General features: G+C 35.5%; 1 protein-coding gene across 6 annotated transcripts in view; it reads right to left on the bottom strand.

The window, feature by feature from the left end:
- The window catches only part of LOC149080668 (E3 ubiquitin-protein ligase MARCHF8-like), a 121,496-nt gene that overhangs the window by 44,167 nt on the left and 57,050 nt on the right, over positions 1 to 20,279 (bottom strand). For 5 of the 6 annotated variants that reach the window (XM_089239858.1, XM_089239863.1, XM_089239860.1 and 2 more), the window contains 2 exons: positions 14,958 to 15,245; positions 10,340 to 11,740 (listed from right to left, as the gene is read on the bottom strand). The exons of the other annotated variant lie outside the window; for it this stretch is intronic. In XM_089239858.1, coding sequence (XP_089095984.1) covers positions 10,985 to 11,740; positions 14,958 to 15,245 — 1,044 coding nt within the window. In that variant the 3' untranslated portion in view covers positions 10,340 to 10,984. Of the gene's footprint in view, positions 1 to 10,339; positions 11,741 to 14,957; positions 15,246 to 20,279 lie in introns of those variants that run through there. 6 annotated transcript variants of the gene reach the window in all.

Raw genomic sequence — 20,279 nt, forward strand, 5'->3', positions numbered from 1 at the left:
AAACTATTTTCGATCTTCATACTGCTTAATTTTTTCCCTATAAATTGCTCCTAAATGGTACTGGGCGGCACTGATGTTTCCCGGATACGAAAACTGATGTTCATAATGAAGATAACAAATTTTTATCTGGTCTCTCTAAAACTTCCATCAAATTATATAAAACTGAAATCGTCACCAGTTTTTATTGAATCAACTTATATTTCTCCCATATCGAAAAATTTGATCAAAATATTGATTCAAATAGTTTCAAATATGGTAACTTAACTGAAATGTTGTATCTAAGAATACAATTTAAGACATCTAATCAGTTTCGTCAAATAAATAGAAATTAATTAAGAACTTTTAATAAAAGTTTTAATCAACTTTTTATCGTATTGATCGAGTCGATTATAAATCATGTGAAAATTTTCACTCTGACCCGATTAATCGGACCTGTCCTAGTGTTTACACGTGTCGTGACCCGGAATTTCGAAATCCCTATCTTAAACTGATTCTGTTAGAATACACTAAAATCAAATTCATTTCAGAATTCACACCAAAAAAACAATAAAAAATTCTTAATTGAGCACGAATACAAAAAAATGCCAGATTGAAACTTTTAAAAGGATAGTGTAATACGTATAAATTTATAGGAAATCTTTAATAAAAAAGTGCAATATATAATTAACCTAATTTTCTAGTGCCAATATTTTTGGTTGAATTAGACTCGTCCCTCAACTTTTCAATTCACGTGCTATACCATGAAAAATGATAGCTTTTATTGAATCTTCTTTCGCGGTACCAATATAAAGATTAAATAGAACGGAAGAAAAATCCCCTCGTGTTCTTATTAATTAAATTGAACTTTGATCTCTACATCACTAAACTCCTCATTTTTTTAGGGATCCCATGATATTCTTAATTAAGAGAGAAAACCGTGCAAAGTGAATTCAATATCACAAAGCAGATTATTTTAGTTTTTTAACGAGAACACGTGGTGTGACCTTAGATAATAAATATTTGATGTAAAATCCAAACGAACTATAATTATGAATCAGAAATATATCAAAATAAAATGGAATAAAACAAAAAAAAAATAGTTTCAAATATATTTTATAGTTCTAAATTTGATAAAAACTATAAATATTTATAAAAAAAATTAACCACTGATTTATTTTTCATAATATTTAAATAGTGATGTTAAAAGGAAAATTTAGTATAACTCAAAACTTTCACTTCATTTCAAAACACTTTAATCCTATTTACAGCTCCTTAATGCATTTATGTATATTCCAGATTATACATAAATGCACTAAAAAAAATTCTTGAAAAAAAAATTCTTTGATGAAAAAAAAAATTCTTCTAAATCGAATGTTCAGAGAATTTAAGCTTGTTAAAAATGAAAAAAAAAACTACAAAAATTATAGAATATCATTTTTAATGTACAACTTTGCTCTTATTTCTTATTTGACAAAATAAATTCTTCTTAAAACCGGAATATTACTAACAGCTTTGAATTTGTATTTATGTTTGATACAGTAAATACACCAGCTTATTATACAGTAGAATACAACTATTATAAATTTTTATTGATTAATGCTCTACAATTGGATATAAATATTAAAGATTTTTTTAATTACAGATCTACAGTAGATTTTATATATATATATATATATATATATATATATGTATATATATATATATATAATCTACTGTAGATCTGTAATTAAAAAATCTTTATAAAACCTTATATATATATATATTCATTGAACATTTTTATGCTCTTTCCAAACTAAAAATAATCTTTTTCTATTAAAATCGCTTGATGAAATCAGTGTCATCATGTAGGTAATTGAAGATATTATATCGAAAAGCATTGGCAGAAATTTTTTTTAAAATCTAGTAATGGAGGGCTTGATTGTTATAATTTTGAAATCTATATCATAACAGGATAGCAGCATGGGCAAATGAATGGAGTTTAGCGCTAAGTGCATGATCGCTCATTTTGGTTCGAACAACCTACTTTTCACTTACGAGTTGAATGATATCACTATGGTTGCAACTAGAGTCACCGATTTGAGAATTCTTACTGACGAGCGACTTGGGTGTTCAGCGGTGATCAGAAAAGCGAATATAGAATGCTCGGTTTCATTTTTAAAAAGGTCTCTTCGCATTCTCCTAAAGTCATTCTTCCGCTTTTCCGAGGCCTAGTTCGTACTGCACTGGAGTATGTCGTTAGGTTTTGGAGTCCATACCTACAGCGGGACATAGACTTGGTTGAATGGGTATAGAGAAGAGCTACACGTACTCTTGTTGGCACACAAGTTCAGGGGATACGATCGAAGATTTTCAACGGGTGGATAGGATGGACCATGAGTTATTTATACACCGTCAATCAACTGCTTCGACAAGGGGACACCCCAGTATCGTTTAATAAAGGCCAATTCTATGTTGTGGTATCGTAGGGAGTTTTTCTCTAGTAGGGTTTCCAATTAATGAAGTAGTTTACTTCCGGGGCCACATGGATTCTAACACAATTGATACGTCTAAAAAGAAGTACGATAGACATGGGGGGGGGGGGGGAAATCGAGAAGCTATCCATAGTTAAGACAACCATTAGCTTTTTTATGTGAGCATGTATTATATATTATTAAATTTTTTTTGTGATATATGCTTTTATATTGGGTATTTTGGTTATATTTCACATCCATATTTTTTATCGGCATAATTTTTTCAGCCACCTCGTTGGGCAATTTGCCTGTTGTGGTATTCGTACTTGTAATAAAATCATTATATGCGTATTCCATATGAAATACAGGGTGTTTAAAAAAGAATCATCCGATTTAAAAAAATCATAACTATTCAGCTTTTTATCCATTTTGATCAAATATATATAGGTAGAAAGAGAGAAATCTCGAGTTTCACGCAGTTGTCGACAAGTAGCGCTAACGCTCTTACTTCGGCCGCCACTTCAGTGCTTGTCAAGATGGTGACTGCACAACAGAAATCGTTTTGTGTTCTAAGCTTCGCGAAGTGCAAGTCCGTAACAACTGTTCATCGTGCAAGTCCGTAACAACTGTTCATCGTGCAAGTCCGTAACAACTGTTCATCGTGCTTTTCGTCGACAATACCCTGGTGTTGAACTTCCTACCTCTCAGAGCATTAGGCGATGGTATAAACAATTCCTGTGTAAAGGGAAATCCCCTGACCGTCCCCACATGTCAGACGAAAATGTGGAGCGAATCCGACAGAGTTTTGCACGTAGTCCACAGAAATCCACTCGCAGTCGATGCAAACATGCTCGCAAAAGTTTGGGACAATTTGACTACCGTATAGACATATGCCATGCATCCCAAGGTGGACATATTGAGCACATTTAATTTGGTTTCCAAAAAAACTTTGATTAGCCATGTAATATAAAATTAATCTTAAGTGTGTATGTGTTCAATATTTTTCGTAATATTCGCATTTCACAAATCGGGTGATTCTTTTTGAAACACCCTGTACATTTTTACCGTATTTAGCACATACATATTGAATTAACCTCACTCATCACTGACTGTATATAAATGCAACGTAAAAATCGAACTACGTATATCTTGAAAACTGGTCACAGAATTTTTTGAGCAGTATGAAATTTTTTTAATTATCAATCATCACGTAAGCAGAATGTTAGGCACTTTTAATTCCCTCACCATTGTCAGCAAAACTAAATACGTAATGCTCTGACACATAGTAATCATTTTTTAAGCTTCGAAAAATACCGTTTGTGTGTGTACAAAACCACTCTCATTTTTATCCTCAACCATTTTTCTGTGGTACAAAAATTTCCCTCTGCATTATTTTTTCACTTTTATCAAGAGGCCACACAGGAGCGGTTCTAGGAGTAAGGAAAAAAATAACTACAGAAAAAATTTAGAAAAAAAAAGGATGTAAAATTTTCAAACTGTTGGATGGAATAATTTTCAGAGAAAACTAGTATAATACGTACACATCGCGTATACAAATTCGTGAGTTTTCGGAGTCATTTTACTGTGGCATATACTCCGTAGGGGTGCCGAAAAGTCTTGCACGGGTGAAAATTCCATCTCGAGCCGCCCTGAAGATGAATATGACCATCTCAAAGAGGTTCCACCACAGAGCACCAAGCGGTGATAGATGAAGGACAATCACACAAACACTTCAGTACGAGTACAACATAGCAGACAACAAACGATATGATATGGTGTTAAAAACACCTCTCACCCATCCTTCAGCTGAACCCTGTATTATAGAATATGCTTATTAGAATGTTTACGAATATTCCAATTAGCATATTTATAGTTAACAAAATTGAAAGATAAGTTGATCCCCAGGTTCCTGGTTCGAGCCCTGTCAGATTCCCATTTGTGGAGGAGGAAGTGGCAATGATGGCAGGGCCGTCTTAAGAGCATCGTGGGCCCTCGGGCCAAATGATTTTTCAGAGGCCCTACCTGGTAAATTCTAAAAAAACTCAACTACTCCCTCATTTTTCTGAGGCTTCTCTTCTCTTGACGCCCCCGGGGCCGGGGCCGGGTGGGCCCATGCGTTAAGACGGCACTGCCTGACGGCGTTCTTCTTTTTCCATCTTTGTTGCTTCACACTGATCACGGGCGGAGGTGGACAAGACACCGGCATACCGTACCCTATACGAAAGCACGTTCAAAAGTTCGGGTATCCAAATAATCCGAAGTACATAGCTGGAATTTTTCAAGATTTCTCCCTCTTTTCTTGTTTTTCACCAAAAACGAATTTCATTATATTTTGTTTGATTCTTCCAACGAAAATGCGAATAATTTCATTTTAAGAGAACTTGATTTCTAGCCTGGTGATCCTAGCGTGTGGTCTTTGGCGGACCCCACTGAAACTGCCGAAATTTTCCACCGGCCCCTTTATAGTACAAAAAACCAATAAAGTTTATATATATTGGTCCCCAGGGATATGAGGGTCCCTGTCAGCCTCCCTTATAAACAGGGCATCGGTCTTGGCAGCTCCAATCTTAATGAACTAAACCGTTGAATTAGGAACAAAATAAGTGAGAGTGAATAGGTAGGTCAACTCTCCTCCCCCGAAAGTCCATATATATTGTTTTTTTTGGATAATCCGCGTTGTCAGTAATCCGAAGTAAGCTTGGTCCCGTTTACCTCGGATTATCGAGACTACTGTATTTCATTTTTTCATGCACTTGTTGGTGACATTTAACTATTCAAACCCCTCCCTCCCTCCCTCTTGTCATTTGAAGCAGTGTTTCCCAAAGTGAGCAGCATCGCCCCCGAGGGCGATGGAATGGTCCAGGGCAGCGGAATAGCACAGGATCCTAATGAGTTGGGGCGATGAGAGAAAAAAAATTTCTGAAGGGGGAGGGCGATAGAACAGAGGTTTAAGAAACTGTTAAAGTAAGCAAAGAAAACCCCCTACCCTCCGCCTTTGATGCTTAGGTGTCACTTAGATGCAGGGACGCAACTAGGAGCGGGCAGTGGAATCTGATACTCCAAGCGCTGGACCAGGAAGGGTGCCCCAAGTTCAAAGTTTACGTTCAAAATAACTGGGGGGGGGGCGCTCTAAAATAAATACTGGCTCTGCTTGAATACCCACTCCCCCAGAGATGCCTCAGGGGTGTGCAACAGGGACGGTCGCACTGGGCCCCGCATTCAAGGTAAATTATTGAAGGCTTTTTACTGTACCAATTTTGTAATTATTTCTTCCATTAAATCCGAATTTTCATCAATTGCAGAATAATTAACTTCATTAATTCTTGATTTTCATCAATTCTGGAATTATTTCTTTCAATTACTTTTAATTCATCAATTCTAAAATTTTCATTAGTTTCGAAAATTGTTTAAAACTACCTTTACTCTCATTAGTTTAAAATTACCTTTGGTGCTAAATTTTCATCAATTTTTACGTTAATTTACATTTGTGTTGTATTAAAAATTTTTTGTATACATATTTCTCAACGTCCCCGTATATTCTTTTTTTCTGAGAATAAAGGTTTATTTGTATGAATAAACTACATACAACAACATAACAAAAAACAACACAACACATGAACTACACACAAACTGTATACAAGACTATGACCTCCCAAGGGACCTTATGTCCGTCCAGGGACATAAGGTCCATTTTCCATTCTAAAATAATCATAAATAATAAGGTGGGTGGGGTTTGGGGTTCTAACCCCCCTCAAGTCGAGATTATAGTGTTACCCATGAGAAGAAAAAAAAAAACTGAACCCCGAGAAAATTCTGCGTACGCCTATGGGCGTATTTACAGGAGGGCTTAGCACGCTGTAGCCCAAGAGGGCAAGTTCAGATGGGCGGCAAATTTGAGGGATGAGAGGCCGAGAAAATGAGTAGAATGGAAGAAGGGCGGCAAAATCAGTATAACCCTAAATAAATCCGCCTCTGCCGAGCAGTGCCGTCTTAACACATCAACATACCCAGGCACGGCCCCGAGGCCTTAAGAGCGGGAGGGGCTCATAAAAATGAGATCCGGTTAACATTTTAGAGGAGACAAGCATTTCTAGCCAGAGATTTCCCCTCAAAAATACCACTTCGCCCGGGGGGAAGGGGGGGGGGCCCTTGAGCATCAAGGGCCTTGCTGCAGAGATAGTAAGGGACTATGCCAGTGAGTGACCAAAAGGGTAAATTGGAGACACAGTTGACTTGTAAGTGTATGCACTTGCAGGAGGAGGCTCAAGTGGGTTATAGCACAGGGTGGTGAATTCGAGGAAAGAGTAGTCAGGAAAATCGAACTGGGAGAAGGGCGGCAAAGCCATAAAATGCACCTCTGGATGGATGCCGATTCTCCTCCCCCACCAAATATATGAAATCGGGTGAAAGAGGAGGGTCCAAAACAGTTTTAGTGGATCGAAATTATTAAGACGAACCGGGCTTCCAGGTCGAGTAAGGTGGTCCTGCCCCCCCCAGCATGGTCATGTGAGGGATGTAAACAGTCTCGGCATCGAATTTAAATCTTTTCTCAAGAACGCAACATGCTCATAAAACTTTGCCTCAAGATTTGATGTGAATCACCTGTTTTTATAAATCGCGCAATTACCTTTCAAACTCTAAAATCTAAATGATTTTTGGGATATTTGAAAGTGAATTTATATATATTTTTTGAATGTACGAAGTTAATTTTGTGAAGAAGTATCGCATCACGAGATGGCAGCACATGCGCGATTATCATAATTCATTTGTTAAAAAAAAATGCATCTTAAAATATTTTTTTTTTTGTTTCAAGAGGCTTAGAAGAATAGGCATGAGAGAATGACGCCCAAGAAGGGATAGGTTGATGGGTTTTTAGCCCTGGCAGGGCCATCTTAAGAGCATCATGGGGGCCCCCCAGGCCCGTAGCCAGAAATTTAGTTCGGGTGACCAAAGTGATAAAACAATAGATGTGGACCTCTTTTTTCCCTTTTAGCGGCCATTTTCTCACATTTCGGGGGGACCAGAATCCCAAGTTCCCCCTCGCTACGGCCCCCTACCTTGCTAGAAATGACCAGTGCCGTCTTAACCCATGGGCTCACCCGGGCGCCTCAAGAGCAGGAGGGGGCCTCGCAAAAATGAGATCTGGTTGAAATTTTCGAGATATTGCCAAGTAGGGCCTCAGAAATATCATGGCCCGGGGGCTCACAATGGTCTTGAGAAGGCCCCGGAAATGACTGCTCACTAATTAACATGCTTATTCTCGAAAATTGTATGAACCAGGTCTCATTTTCATGAGGTCCTTTTGTACTTTATGTCGCCTTGCGGGCCCATGTGTTAACACGGCATTGAGCCATGGGGCAATAGACCTTTTATAATTATATTTATTTTGTTACTCCAACTTTGTTTTTAGATAAACAAGCTCAACCGATATTCCGTGGGCCAAATGTGGCCCTCGTAGAAATTTGATGTGACCCGCGACCTCAAAACTAATTTCGTAAAAAATAACTAAATCATTATTCATACAAGCAATTGTTTGGTTAAATAGTGGCTATCCAATAATAAATTGAAAATCATGAAACATTTTATTCGATTGTGACCCGCGACCAGTTACCAACCCACTCAAGTGGCTAACAAAAGAATACCAAATCAGCCAAGTGACCCGCGGCACATTTCTAGATCAATTGAGCTGTTCATGGCAAATTTCAAAGATTTTAAGTGACCCACGGTGCATTTCTGCATCACGCAAGAGGTCCGCGTCATATTTCGAGATTTAAGTGACCCACGACACATTTCCAAACCAGTGAAATAGCCCGTCATATCCAGAAGGTTGAGCACCCTTGCTATAAAACCAATTCATTTCAGTAGGGATGGCTTTCCTACTAAAGTCTGAGATGTTTGCTTAGTGAATTCATGTTTAAAGTATGGAACCCTGCGGAAAAAGGGAGATTGGCACCAAAATAACCGTGTCTGGAAAGCTCTTTAGAAGTGTTGGCCCTGATGAAGATATTGAAATAGTTTTGATATCCCTCGACATGAAAGATGAACGCATATTGTGCATTTAAATCAACAAGTTTAAACGGCCTGCCACAAGGTTGGATGCGATATCTTCTGCATCTCGTAAAGATTCGTCACGTCAACATCTATTTGAAGTTACCCAGTTTTATGAGTGTCGTATATCTTCTCAAATACAGAAATAAACCATTAAAGACGACTTTGATTCTCAGAAAGTGAAAAAACACCAAGTGGGACTACTCCCACCATATATTGGCAAAGAAAAAGAATGTCGAATGGCAAATTTTCTTACCAACCGGCGTCAATGGGTTGAGAGTTCAAAGTGCGACCAATTTGAGTTTTTAAGCTATTGTTGATTTTTCGTACATGTGCAACTGATTTTTAAGACCAAGATATAGACAAAATTAACTGATTATAATCCGTTCAATTATATTCATTAATTAATGTGTCAATGCGTTAAATCATTCTTGAACATTTCTACAAAGCAACAATTGTTGTATCTCAGTTGTTTCCTGCAACTTTATTTAGCAGCTATTTCATCACGGCTTTTGTCTTTTTGTCGCTTGAAGACAAAAAAAAATTCCGTCTAATTAGAAATAGTTTAAGCTAATTCAAACACCTTTTTCACCAATACGTAAATATAGCACCATGTTTAACCCTTTAAACGGTAATGACGAGATATTTAGTCTCCATAAAAGCCTTTTATTTTAGCATTGACAAGCCCAGATATTACGTAAAAATGATTTCTCAATGGAAAACTTTTCCTTGTACCCCCCTTAGTTTGCATCAGCTGAAAATCGGAAGAAAACCTACTTAATTAAAAAAGATATGACATTTTGAACTAGGGTTTAGTGATTACTGATAGCCTCTTAAAGGGTTTATTACCATTCGATAGTGTTTTATGAATCGTAAATAAAAATTGGTAGATGAAAATTCGTTTCAGTTGCATTACTCTACTCTGATGTGTAAAAATTAAATTTTCAACAAAAGAAAAAATTAGCGGTAAAACTGGGGAATTCTAAATCAGTTATTTTAATTTTAACGATCATGGAAGCACGAACATTTTCGGCAGGCATAACAAACGCGTACATTTCATGACCACCTGTTTCCAAAGGAAAGAACTCAACACGATAATAAACCTTTCGCTATCTTTAGAAAATCTCAGCATTTTTTGTCAAACTGAACTGTCTATTTAAAATGTAATAACATTTTTGGCATCTTTCACAAGTTTACATTTTTGAAAATTGGAGTTTCCATTTGTGCAGCCTTCAGTATTTACATATCATTTGTCACTTTTTCAAGCACGAGGAACTAATTAGACATGCTAAGCTAGATGCGTTCATTACTCTTTTCACGTCAATAAATTTAATTAGATACCGTCACCAAAAGGAGCTTGTCTTTATGCAAGTGATTTTTATAACGTCAGAAAACATTGCCTGTTCTGGCGATGAGATAATGTTTAAAACATTCAGTCGATTATGTGTATAAATTTGAATACTCTGAACAGGACAAAAAGAAACTTGTATTTATGAATCTTGGAGCTAATGTTCTATTTCGAATAACAAATTTTTGTTTTAAATAATTTTTGTCTAATTCAATGACAAAATTAACCATTCTATCCATTATTTCTGCAATGACGAATAAGGGCAGAAAGATTGAAAAAATTTTAAAGCTATAAATCTAAAAAAACAAAAAAAAAAAAAAAAAAACCATCAACATTAGCATATTGATTCTTTTAGGTACCAAAAACGAGTTCATTTCCAAGTAAAAAATTTTAAAATTTAGTCACCGAAATGGTTATCTAGTGATTAGTACAAGTTTTGAATATCGTTTTTCCATATAATGTTTGAAAAAGCACAATTCAGACTGGAAGCAACGACAGAAAAAACTAACAACGATTTCGCGCACTCATTTTGTTTTATTAACATCTCACAATTACAAAAATTTTTACTCAAAAAATTAGCAATATTTTTGGTGTCGTCATAACTTTGACAACTCAACATCGAACATAAATTTCGCTCTCATGTTGCCTGAAAAATCTCCTACCAACGAATGACTGAAAAAAAATTGACCAGCTTTGACAGGCAATTATGACAAAACAAATGGGAAAAACCATTGACAATAGAAAAAAAATAGTGACTAGGTTTTTCAAAAAAAAACAAAAACAAAATTGATACATCTCACTGTTTCCAAGCAGAAAGACTGTTATTGAAAGGGGGGAGGGAGAAGATTTAGCAACACCAAGTAGCACAGCAGCGTAATAATATATGATCAACATTTAGTTACGCAGCACATCAAAAGAAATCACACGTAAACGACCACTGAAAGGATCGAGTAGATTAGATATATACTTGCACTGCGCACTGAAAGGCAAACGTCTTCACACAGATACACAACTGCCACGAATTTCATCAGACGAGCTCTATTGGTAGTTCATGGAAGCAATGCAACTTTTTCGATTCACCGGAATCCATCGTCGTCGTATCTCACATATGAAAGAGAAAAACAGAATGAAAAAATTAAGCCGATTCCAGCTATATATTTCAGCTGGCTGTCTGTGGAAGTTCTCGAGATATTAAAGTACCGCTCGCGGGTTCTGCTGCCACGTCGTTGACGAAGACCGCTTCCTTGACCAAGATGAGAGGTTCGTCAGAAACCACGGGCACAACCACGATTTCATTCAGAGGTTGATCCTCGCCGGCATCGTCGGCCACCGCGATAACTGTCGCGGTCGTGGTTGTAGTAGTTCCTGCCGCAGCTACCACAACCACAGACTCGGGTTCCTTTGGTATGGAGCCGGTGGACTGACGCTGTTCATCCGAGGTACCTTCCGGCTTTGCTTGGCCTCCTTCAGAGCTGCTCCCGTTGACGGTTTCACTACTGCCACTCTGGCAGCTGTGAAACTCTTCTTCCGGAGAGAACCTCTTCTCTGACTCTGCGAGATCAGACTTCAAAACGTTGGCTGTCAATTCGGCAACTGCTGTAGCTGAGAATATGGCAGACTTTTCGGGAGCGTTTTGCACGTAGATGATACGGTTAAATGCGCGCCACCTCTTAAAGAGCTGCACGTACATCTTACATTGCACATACATGAAAACGAGACCACCCGTGAACCCTATAGCTACCACGATCAATTTAGTCCAGAAAGGCCATTCTAGGACACCAGAACGCATTTCTTCAGCTGTACGGTCAATAAGAACATAAAGAGACCAGACAACACAAGTTATGGCAACAACGTGAAAGGTTATGGAACACAACACTTTTCTTTGTTCCACCGATGTCATTTCAAGCTTTTCCCACTGTAACAAAAAGGAAAACAAATTAGTATATGTTTGAGGGAACAATTTTAGCAACAACTTATTGTCAAGGTTTTGAACAGAATTAAAAACGAAAGTGTGGAAAAACCTGAGAAGGCATTAAAACTTTGCAGACTTGCGAGGAGGTGGGGGGGGGGTGAATGCAAAGAACTTTATTTCTCCTCATTGTAATAAAAATGCAAATATTTGATACTGTAATTCGATAGAAAGTATTTCACAAAGTGTCCAAAAAGGAATAAACATTTTACGGTTGATTTTATAATTAAAATAAAATATGAAATACCGTCAGCGAAATGAAAATTTGCTAGTGACGCTTCGTGCCGTGAAATAATAGGTAATCGCATTTTTATACGGCCAAAGAAAAATCCAACAAATAAAATTTGTGCCTCTTTCTTGTATCGAAAGACAACGATGTCCGAATGAAAATTCGCTGAGATATTCGTGATTAAAATGCTAAACTTTTTTGTCATGTTTTATGAGCTAAAATAACTCTATCTCTAAGTCTCAAAAATTTTTAGAATTTCGAAAAGGCGCAAAAGAGGCAAAAATCAAGAATTTCAATCGCCCATTTCTCGTTTTATGTTTTTCCAAATGTTATTGGGTACATTTTTTTCAGTGCAAAAAGCGATGCGAATTTCACAAGTTGAAATTTTTGTTTTCTATTGGTTGCCACAACCCTTAAATACATCTTTTTTTTTTCGAGTTGATAATTTTTTTTATAGTTACTGACACGCATAGAAAGCTGGAAAAATCAATTAAAATAATCTATTTCGAATTTTAGTAATATATGACACCCATACTTGTTATGGGCATCTTTTTCTCAGCCACCTCGTTGGGCATTTTGCTTGTTGTGGCCTTGTATTTGCATTTGCATAATGTATTAAGTAAAGTATATATGAAGTAATATATTCAATAATGTACAGTCATATCTCAATAAGTCGAATGTGCAGCGACCGACAAAAACTTCGAGTTGTTGTTAGTTCGACTTATCGGGAATTCCGATTTCAGAGTGGGAGAAAGAAAGACTTATTAAAATAACAGTTGCAAACTTCAAGGTAAAAAAAAAAAAATGCTAACAAAATAATTTAATAAATTGGCGAAATAACAGCCATATGCTCTGCAGCAAACAAATAGTTGTCGTCGTCAATTGGAACATCTACCAGCAAATTCAAAGTATTAAATGGAAAGAATATGATCTCAATTTATGCGCAAAGGCTATTCTAAATTTCTGTCTTCAGACTGGCTGCAGTGATGAACGTTTAAAGGACCCTTTGCACATATGCAAAGCAATGCATTTAAGGGATGAAATTAATTTCTATTTCCTCGAATTGTCATTGCCAGAATTTAATTTCACTGATTATTTTTTTATAACATTTGAATTGTAGCAGAAGTTCCTCGGGGGGGGGGGGGGGAGATAAGGTTCAACTGTGATTCTTCCCGAGGTGGGGGGGGGGGAGATAAGGTTCAACTGTGATTCTTCCCGAGGTGGGGGGGGTTGGATGGGGTCATGGGTTTTTTACTGCAAAAAAACGTCGTAAACTCGCCACAAGAGTGGGAGTACGCGCCAGGGCTTTTGAATCAACCGTAGAATTTATTTCTTTCGGACATATTCGTGAAGCACCTTGGATGATGGTAGTATATTCTCTCAGAAAAAGCAAATTTATTTCCATGAATATCACTACGAGATACGTTTCTATTTGGTCAACTTAAACTTATTACTTTTGTTATTACAGATTTATTTCAAAATTATTTGTTCCTTATAAGAGTGGTCCGATTAATCAAGTCGGTTAAGCGATCAATTATTAATGGCAGTTAAAAATTTTATTTGAGTTAATCGACTCGATCAATCCGATCAAAATTCGATTAAAAGTTCATAATTTAACTTGATTTATTTGACTAAGGGCGGTATTCACCGACATGGTTTAAACTAGTCACAATTTTTTGATGAGAGATCGACACGGATTGGTTAAATTCAGGTTTTTAACCAATCTATGTTGATCTCTTATCCAAAAATTGTTACTACAGTATAAACCATGTCGGTGAATACGGCCCTAAACCGACTAAACGTCTTAACTATTATGTTCCCATACTAAACATTTCAAATAAGTGACCGTACTTAAAAACATTTGAATCAATATTTTGATCAAATTTTTCGACATGAGGAAACCAATTCAATTCGTGACGATTTCTAAAATAACCGATTAAAAAAACACGACAAGATCCATGTTAAGAAATTCCAGGATATGACAAGCATGTTCAGCATATCGTCTCCCTTATGCCAGAGACATGAATGTGCAAATTTTCACTTTTGGGTTTATTAGCTGGTTGGATCCCTTATTTTGCTAAGTTTTCCAGAAACGCACACAAATGCGTATCTCTATTCAAACACATTTTACAAAACATTTTATGAGAACAACTTTCATAGAGTAACATTCAAGTCATTTTCCAAGTTCTAGAAATTTGCACATTCATGATTCTGGTAAAGGGGGATGATTTTAAAATAGCTTCAAGAGGGCGGCCTTTATTTCGCAATCTATTTCTATATTTGTTTATATCCATTCAAAGGGTAGATGCGTGAAAATGAATAGAATATGTTTTTATAACATCAATTAATATTAGATACAGTTACGATACTACGTTTGCTATAAATGAATAGCATTTGAAAACATTCGATTAAAAATTTTAATCGATTCCCAGCCCTAGTTTATTACTATCGCCACATCCAAAAGCAGCAAAAAATGAAGCTACCAAACGTAGGTATCTACAATTTCAAGGCGTCTTTTCTTATTTTCTGTGGCATAATATCAAAGTTCTTATATGAGACGGGTAAAAGATTTTTTTAAACCCAAGCATGAGAAGGATTGAATACGTTTTGGAGTTATGGCATAGTGCGAACAACAGGATCACCAATAAACGCTTGTCAGAATCTATTAGCTACTTCAATTTACGGTATGATACGAGCTCACACAATAAAAATTACCTTGGCTTCACGGAAATGACCACAATAAAACATCATTTAGTTTACGTACTTATTATACATATTAGAAAAGAAGTTGCAGCTTACTAAACACGGCATTGCAAAATCACTTGGCCAAGAATGAACTATAACAAATCAGTTACGATGGAATAAGTGTTCCCACAAAATATATCATTTCGTTACCTTTTAACAAAAAATTGTGGAAGTCAGGTTTTCACTAACCTTGCGAAAAGGCTTGATTTTAGTATGCATGATAAACTCGAATTTGCACAGCTCACAACATCTGGTATCCGAGCTCTTGATCCATTGTTGGAGACAAGACTGGTGGACATAGCGTAGAGATCCAGAACAATAGCAAGGAGAAATAAGAGGAAGATCGGCGTCTCCCTCGCAGTGGCAAATTCGGCAAATGTCCATGCCCCCGGCCGAACTTGACACTGTTGATGGTTGGGAAGATCTGCGTCGGTCCATGTGGGGGCAGGTTGGGGACCCGGCACTGAAAGTCTCGTGCTAAAAATTGAAAACAGATACTGTTAACACATCGTGTACCGTATCAAATGTTTCAAAGTTTATTTTTACTTATTTTTTGGACATTTTGAAAAAAAAACCAATACTATTGATAATCAAAAATTTAAAAAAAAATCAGAAAGAAATAAATGATCGAAAATATATTTTATTCGTATTAAAATATTGATAAAGGTAAAATTTGTATTCCACATCCAATCCCGAATGCAGGGAAAAAATTGTGAAGTTTTTGATAGACATATATCTATAATGATTCAGTTATTCATTCAGAAACGTAAAATACTATATGGTAAAGAGTGTTGAGAGCTTGCATAGCAAGAATTATTGTGTTCGTAGTGTTGTTGGATCACCCCGTGTCATGCGATTTCGAATACTGATTGCCAATCTATCGCATCTTGAACATCTGATAATGCATATTTTATCAAACAGTGATGTAATATTTCCATAGCACAATATTACAGAAATCCAGGAAAATTTTATAGCATGCGTAGAATTAGTCCATAGCAGGGCTGAAGAAATTCCAGGCGCCAGGTCGTCATGGTGTCTAGAAAATCGGGTATTGGCGCCTAAAGTTTTTAAATATGGTTGCTAAATTGAAGTCTTAAGGTGACAAAAAATTTTCATTACGCTATCTTTTAACATGGGAAAAGTAAAAGAAAACATTATTTAGAAGTTTTTCTTGAGCAAAATACCACGCTTGGCTCTTAAGAAATTGGAGCTAATATATCTTTTAAATATTTTTTTCGCTTTGTCAAGCCCTGGTCTATAGATACATAATTTATATAGTATCTGTTCATGCATGATTTTGAAATTGTAAGCTAAAATTTTCGTTTAAATTAATACTCAACATTAAGTATAATCTGAGCCGATTATTCCTTCAAAATATTAGCAAGTCATGAACATGGCCTCTAATCAAAAGTCAGTCCTGTATCCCCTTAAGCGTGCAGAGCTATGCAACGATGATATTCATATGTGAGTCGAAGTTCAAGGCGTTTATGTTCGATATTGTCGATACGAAAAACTATACCATGAAATAGAAGCTTACAAATCATTCGTATAAAGCTATTTAAAATACTAGTACTTTCGGTTGAAATACTCTAAAATATCAAGAAAAAAGAAAAGCTCGATAGAGAAACCGAAACCCTTACGGGTAGGCAAAACACAGTATTAGTCCATTTATTATTCAAAGAATCCCATGAAATCCGAACTCGATTCGATATACCTGTTCGTACAAAACGCAGATATTTGGAGAACATTTTATCCTTGAAATAGGAATAGAATAAACCGTTGGAATGGTTATGCGATGTACGAAATTTAATAAACGTTAAAATGAATTAGCTGATTATGCGCATCAGCTTATAAACACGTCTGTGTATATGAACAGAGGTAAGCATAATAAGAATTCCTGCTTCAAGTCAAAATTCTTTAGAAAATGTTTCACCTTAATACATAACGTACGGCTAAAACCAATTTTCTATTGTTGCTATAGCAACATATTGGCAAACATTACTGTCACTTCAATTCTGTTGTCCTTTTGTGTTTCTTTAGTTTTCCTAGCTTCAATATCGAATATATTACACTGCGAAATCGATGGAATTAAATTTACATATCGGAAGAAAAAATAATTATCAAAATATCATTTCCTATCTTTGAATGCATATTACATGATGAAATCAATGCAGTTATTCTAAATTAAGAAATCTTACGCTTTATGCAATACCCAGGCTGGAATTATGACAATGTTTTCAGATAATAAGATAAAACTTTGTACATTGTACGATCAAATTCTTGCTTTTATATCATAGATTTTTCCAGAAAATATTTCGATACAGCCGGTAGCATCCATTACACGAATCCAAGTGTAGACTACCAAAGGTTAGTGCATTAAATATTTACCAATCAAGAATCCATAATGTACTGTGTAACAGCCCAAGTCATCAGAAATATGACGAAATTTTTTCAAACCTGGGGAATTAATAATGCTCATCATTGCTAACCGAGGAGATAGTTAGATGCCATTATAAAAGAAAACTCGGAATTTTATGGTAGTCTTTTTCACTCGTTTAGGAGATAAATTGAAGCTTTAGAAGCTATAAATCACATTATTTTTATGGCATTGGTCTACTCTGCAGTTTATACTCTATTATTTGATACCATTGGCTGCTTCGGTTTACAGGAAAATTATGTTTCTTTCAGACAATGCCTCAGATCTTTATGTATTTTATGATGGTTGATTTTTTTATCCTAGAAATAACAGAAAATCTCGGTAAAGTGAGGCAAGCAACGTATTGTATGTGTGCGTGTGTAGTAGCACGAAAGAAAATCTATTGAAACAAAAGAGAGGTAGAAATTGTCTTTTGAAGCAAGATGTTGATAAAAAGAATTCCAAGTCAGCCAAGTCATTTTCTCTCAATAATTTATGATAAATTCAGTTCATAAAAACATTTTAAATATAAAAATTACTCACCGCTTTTTAAGATTTCAGACAGAAAATTTCTCAACTAATGAATTCAGTATATTTTTAAATAACAAAAATTCTCACCCTTGGATAGAAAAAAAGTTTGTTTAAAAAAATTTACATGAAACTTTTTTCTACGTTCTGAACTTCGTTCATGTTTAACATCTGTCAAAACTGCCAAAGGGAGATCTGTCAGAAATTGCGTTCTTTTATTTAAAACTTGCGACAAAAATAAACTGAGGAAAAGTAATTTTTCTCCTGCAAATCTTCCGCAAGGCGAGAACTCGAAATTTTTTTTGAATCTAACAAACTGTTTCTTGTCTTTCAGAGAGAGAGAGATGCTTTAAGACACATTATTTTGATTTAAAACTCTTTATGACATTGCATTAGTGCCACTCATTTCAAATACCAGTGTTTTGTTAAAGAAAATTGCGTTTACAATGAAGAGATTGGATCTAGTTCGTTTCGGTAAGCTGCTGTTAACTTCCATATTCCAAGGTGTTCGCAAAACTTTGTGAAAAAAAAAAATCCTCACTTACCTGCTGACAATTGTATCATTTCTCGCGATAAAAGTGAAAAAATTATAACCGATTGCATTTAAGGAAATTTTTCTCACCTAAGTATGAAAGATATATATACTTGTTTATTCAATTATACCCACCTACATACCTCAAAATTTATGCATAGATAGCTGACACATGGGATTGAAAATTCTCTCGAGATGTCTGTTCATATTAGTTTTTGAAATTTAGTGCTCTTTATTCATGAGAAAAATGAATTCTCGCAGAAAAAACGCTAATAGCTCCAAGTTTTCCTCATTCGGAAAGCAAAGACAAGATATAAGAGAGGTAAGAATTTCATGCCAAAAATCGTTAAGTAACTAGAGAACTGTTATCAATGTTAAGTAGACGATTGGTTCATGTTTTAAGGCTTGTATGAAACGAAGAAATGGGAATGAGTGACTAATAACTGATCTCTAACATAATGGCCTGCAAAAATAATTTTACCTTAATTACCTCCGTTCTTCTAAATAACCACTTCCTGTTCAAGTAATATATACAGTAAACATATGTTTCGGGTCTTTTTCTATGCATCATTTTGTTGCACATGATTCACTCTTTTCTCCAAAGAGAAGATATATTCAAAAGATAACCTAAAAATATTGACAGAAGGTGTGAATCTTTTGTCAATACTTTTGCTACAATTGAGTCATCTATTTGTCAAATCAGCACATTTATCACTTCAGAAAAGATTTCTCTGTACTTTAAGTTTACGCGCGTGACAGCTCTATATATTTTCACAAAACTTTTTCTAGTAATGGTGTTTAGAATCATTACTCAAAGCAAAAAGTTTTTAATCATTTACTCAGTATTTACTTGGTATAAGTAGGAGGTCATTCAACTACTAGAAGTAGTTGTATAATATTCTCTATAATATTCTCTTATCATAATAGAATGTTACGAGAATATAATCAGTCAAAACAAAGTCGAGATTTGTATGTTAAAGCCATCATTAGATTACAAGCATAAAATTACGACTACAGGATTTTTCCGTGGTTGTATACAGAAACTGTATAACATACAACCAAACGTTTCATCTGCATCAGACATCGATTGGTAGCATGTTGATCATAAATCACAAACGTGAAAGAAATGAACTTTTGCTCTATTTCAAGATAGTAAGGTGTTTCTTTTTGTTTGAATATGTCTTTTTCCGATTTTATGCAAAGCGGCAGGTTGATTTTTACCTAATGTTTTATTTCTTGTTAAAATTATCATGGCATTTGTATGCTGCAATGAGTTTTAATGCTGCTCAGATAACTATTTTGGATGTTTTTTCCTGAAATGATAGAGATAAGAGATTGATCCTAACTTGTCTACGAAAGATTTAATTGATCGCTTGGGCATAAACACGAAGAAAAAAGGGTGAGAAAAAGTGTACACCATCGAACAAAATTTGTTTCCAAAAATTAATATTTTCTATTATCTGCTCGAATAATTTCAAAGGTATATAAGCCTACCACATTTTTAAAATAAACTATTCAAGGAAAATATTTCAAATTTGTATTTGTGTAATGTAATTCAACATTATTGGAAGTTTATTTTCGGTCTAAGAATATAGTTTTATTCAAATAAGGCATTTTTAAAAGTATGATGAAATTATGAAAAAAGGGGAGACACATTATGCACAATTTCCAGCTCCGAATAATTAAAAAAAAAAAATAGGGACTCGAAAACTTCTAAGGCAACTGACACACCCTAGACAAGAAAAAAAAAATCAAATTTAGCGGCCATCAACTATCGCTACCAAACAGAAATGTTTGCAACATTCGCTGGATTAAAAGTTCAAAAGTCACAGCGAGATATATCGTGATGTAGCCAACTTTTTACATTAATTTTGTGTATCTATCGAAATGAGTTCTTACCACATCACCACTCCAGTGTGAGATTGAATTTCACAAGGTCATCTTTAATTAAGGAAATATTTCGAAGCATCGGACTCTTTCGCACGCCAAAGTATTGCCAAAGAAATGGAACAGTTGTAAAATGAATAGTTATAGA

Source organism: Pholcus phalangioides, unplaced genomic scaffold (genome assembly GCF_987345545.1).
Source record: "Pholcus phalangioides strain wild (caught in Gottingen) unplaced genomic scaffold, Ppha-v1.0 ptg000011l_1, whole genome shotgun sequence".
Lineage (NCBI taxonomy): Eukaryota > Metazoa > Arthropoda > Arachnida > Araneae > Pholcidae > Pholcus > Pholcus phalangioides.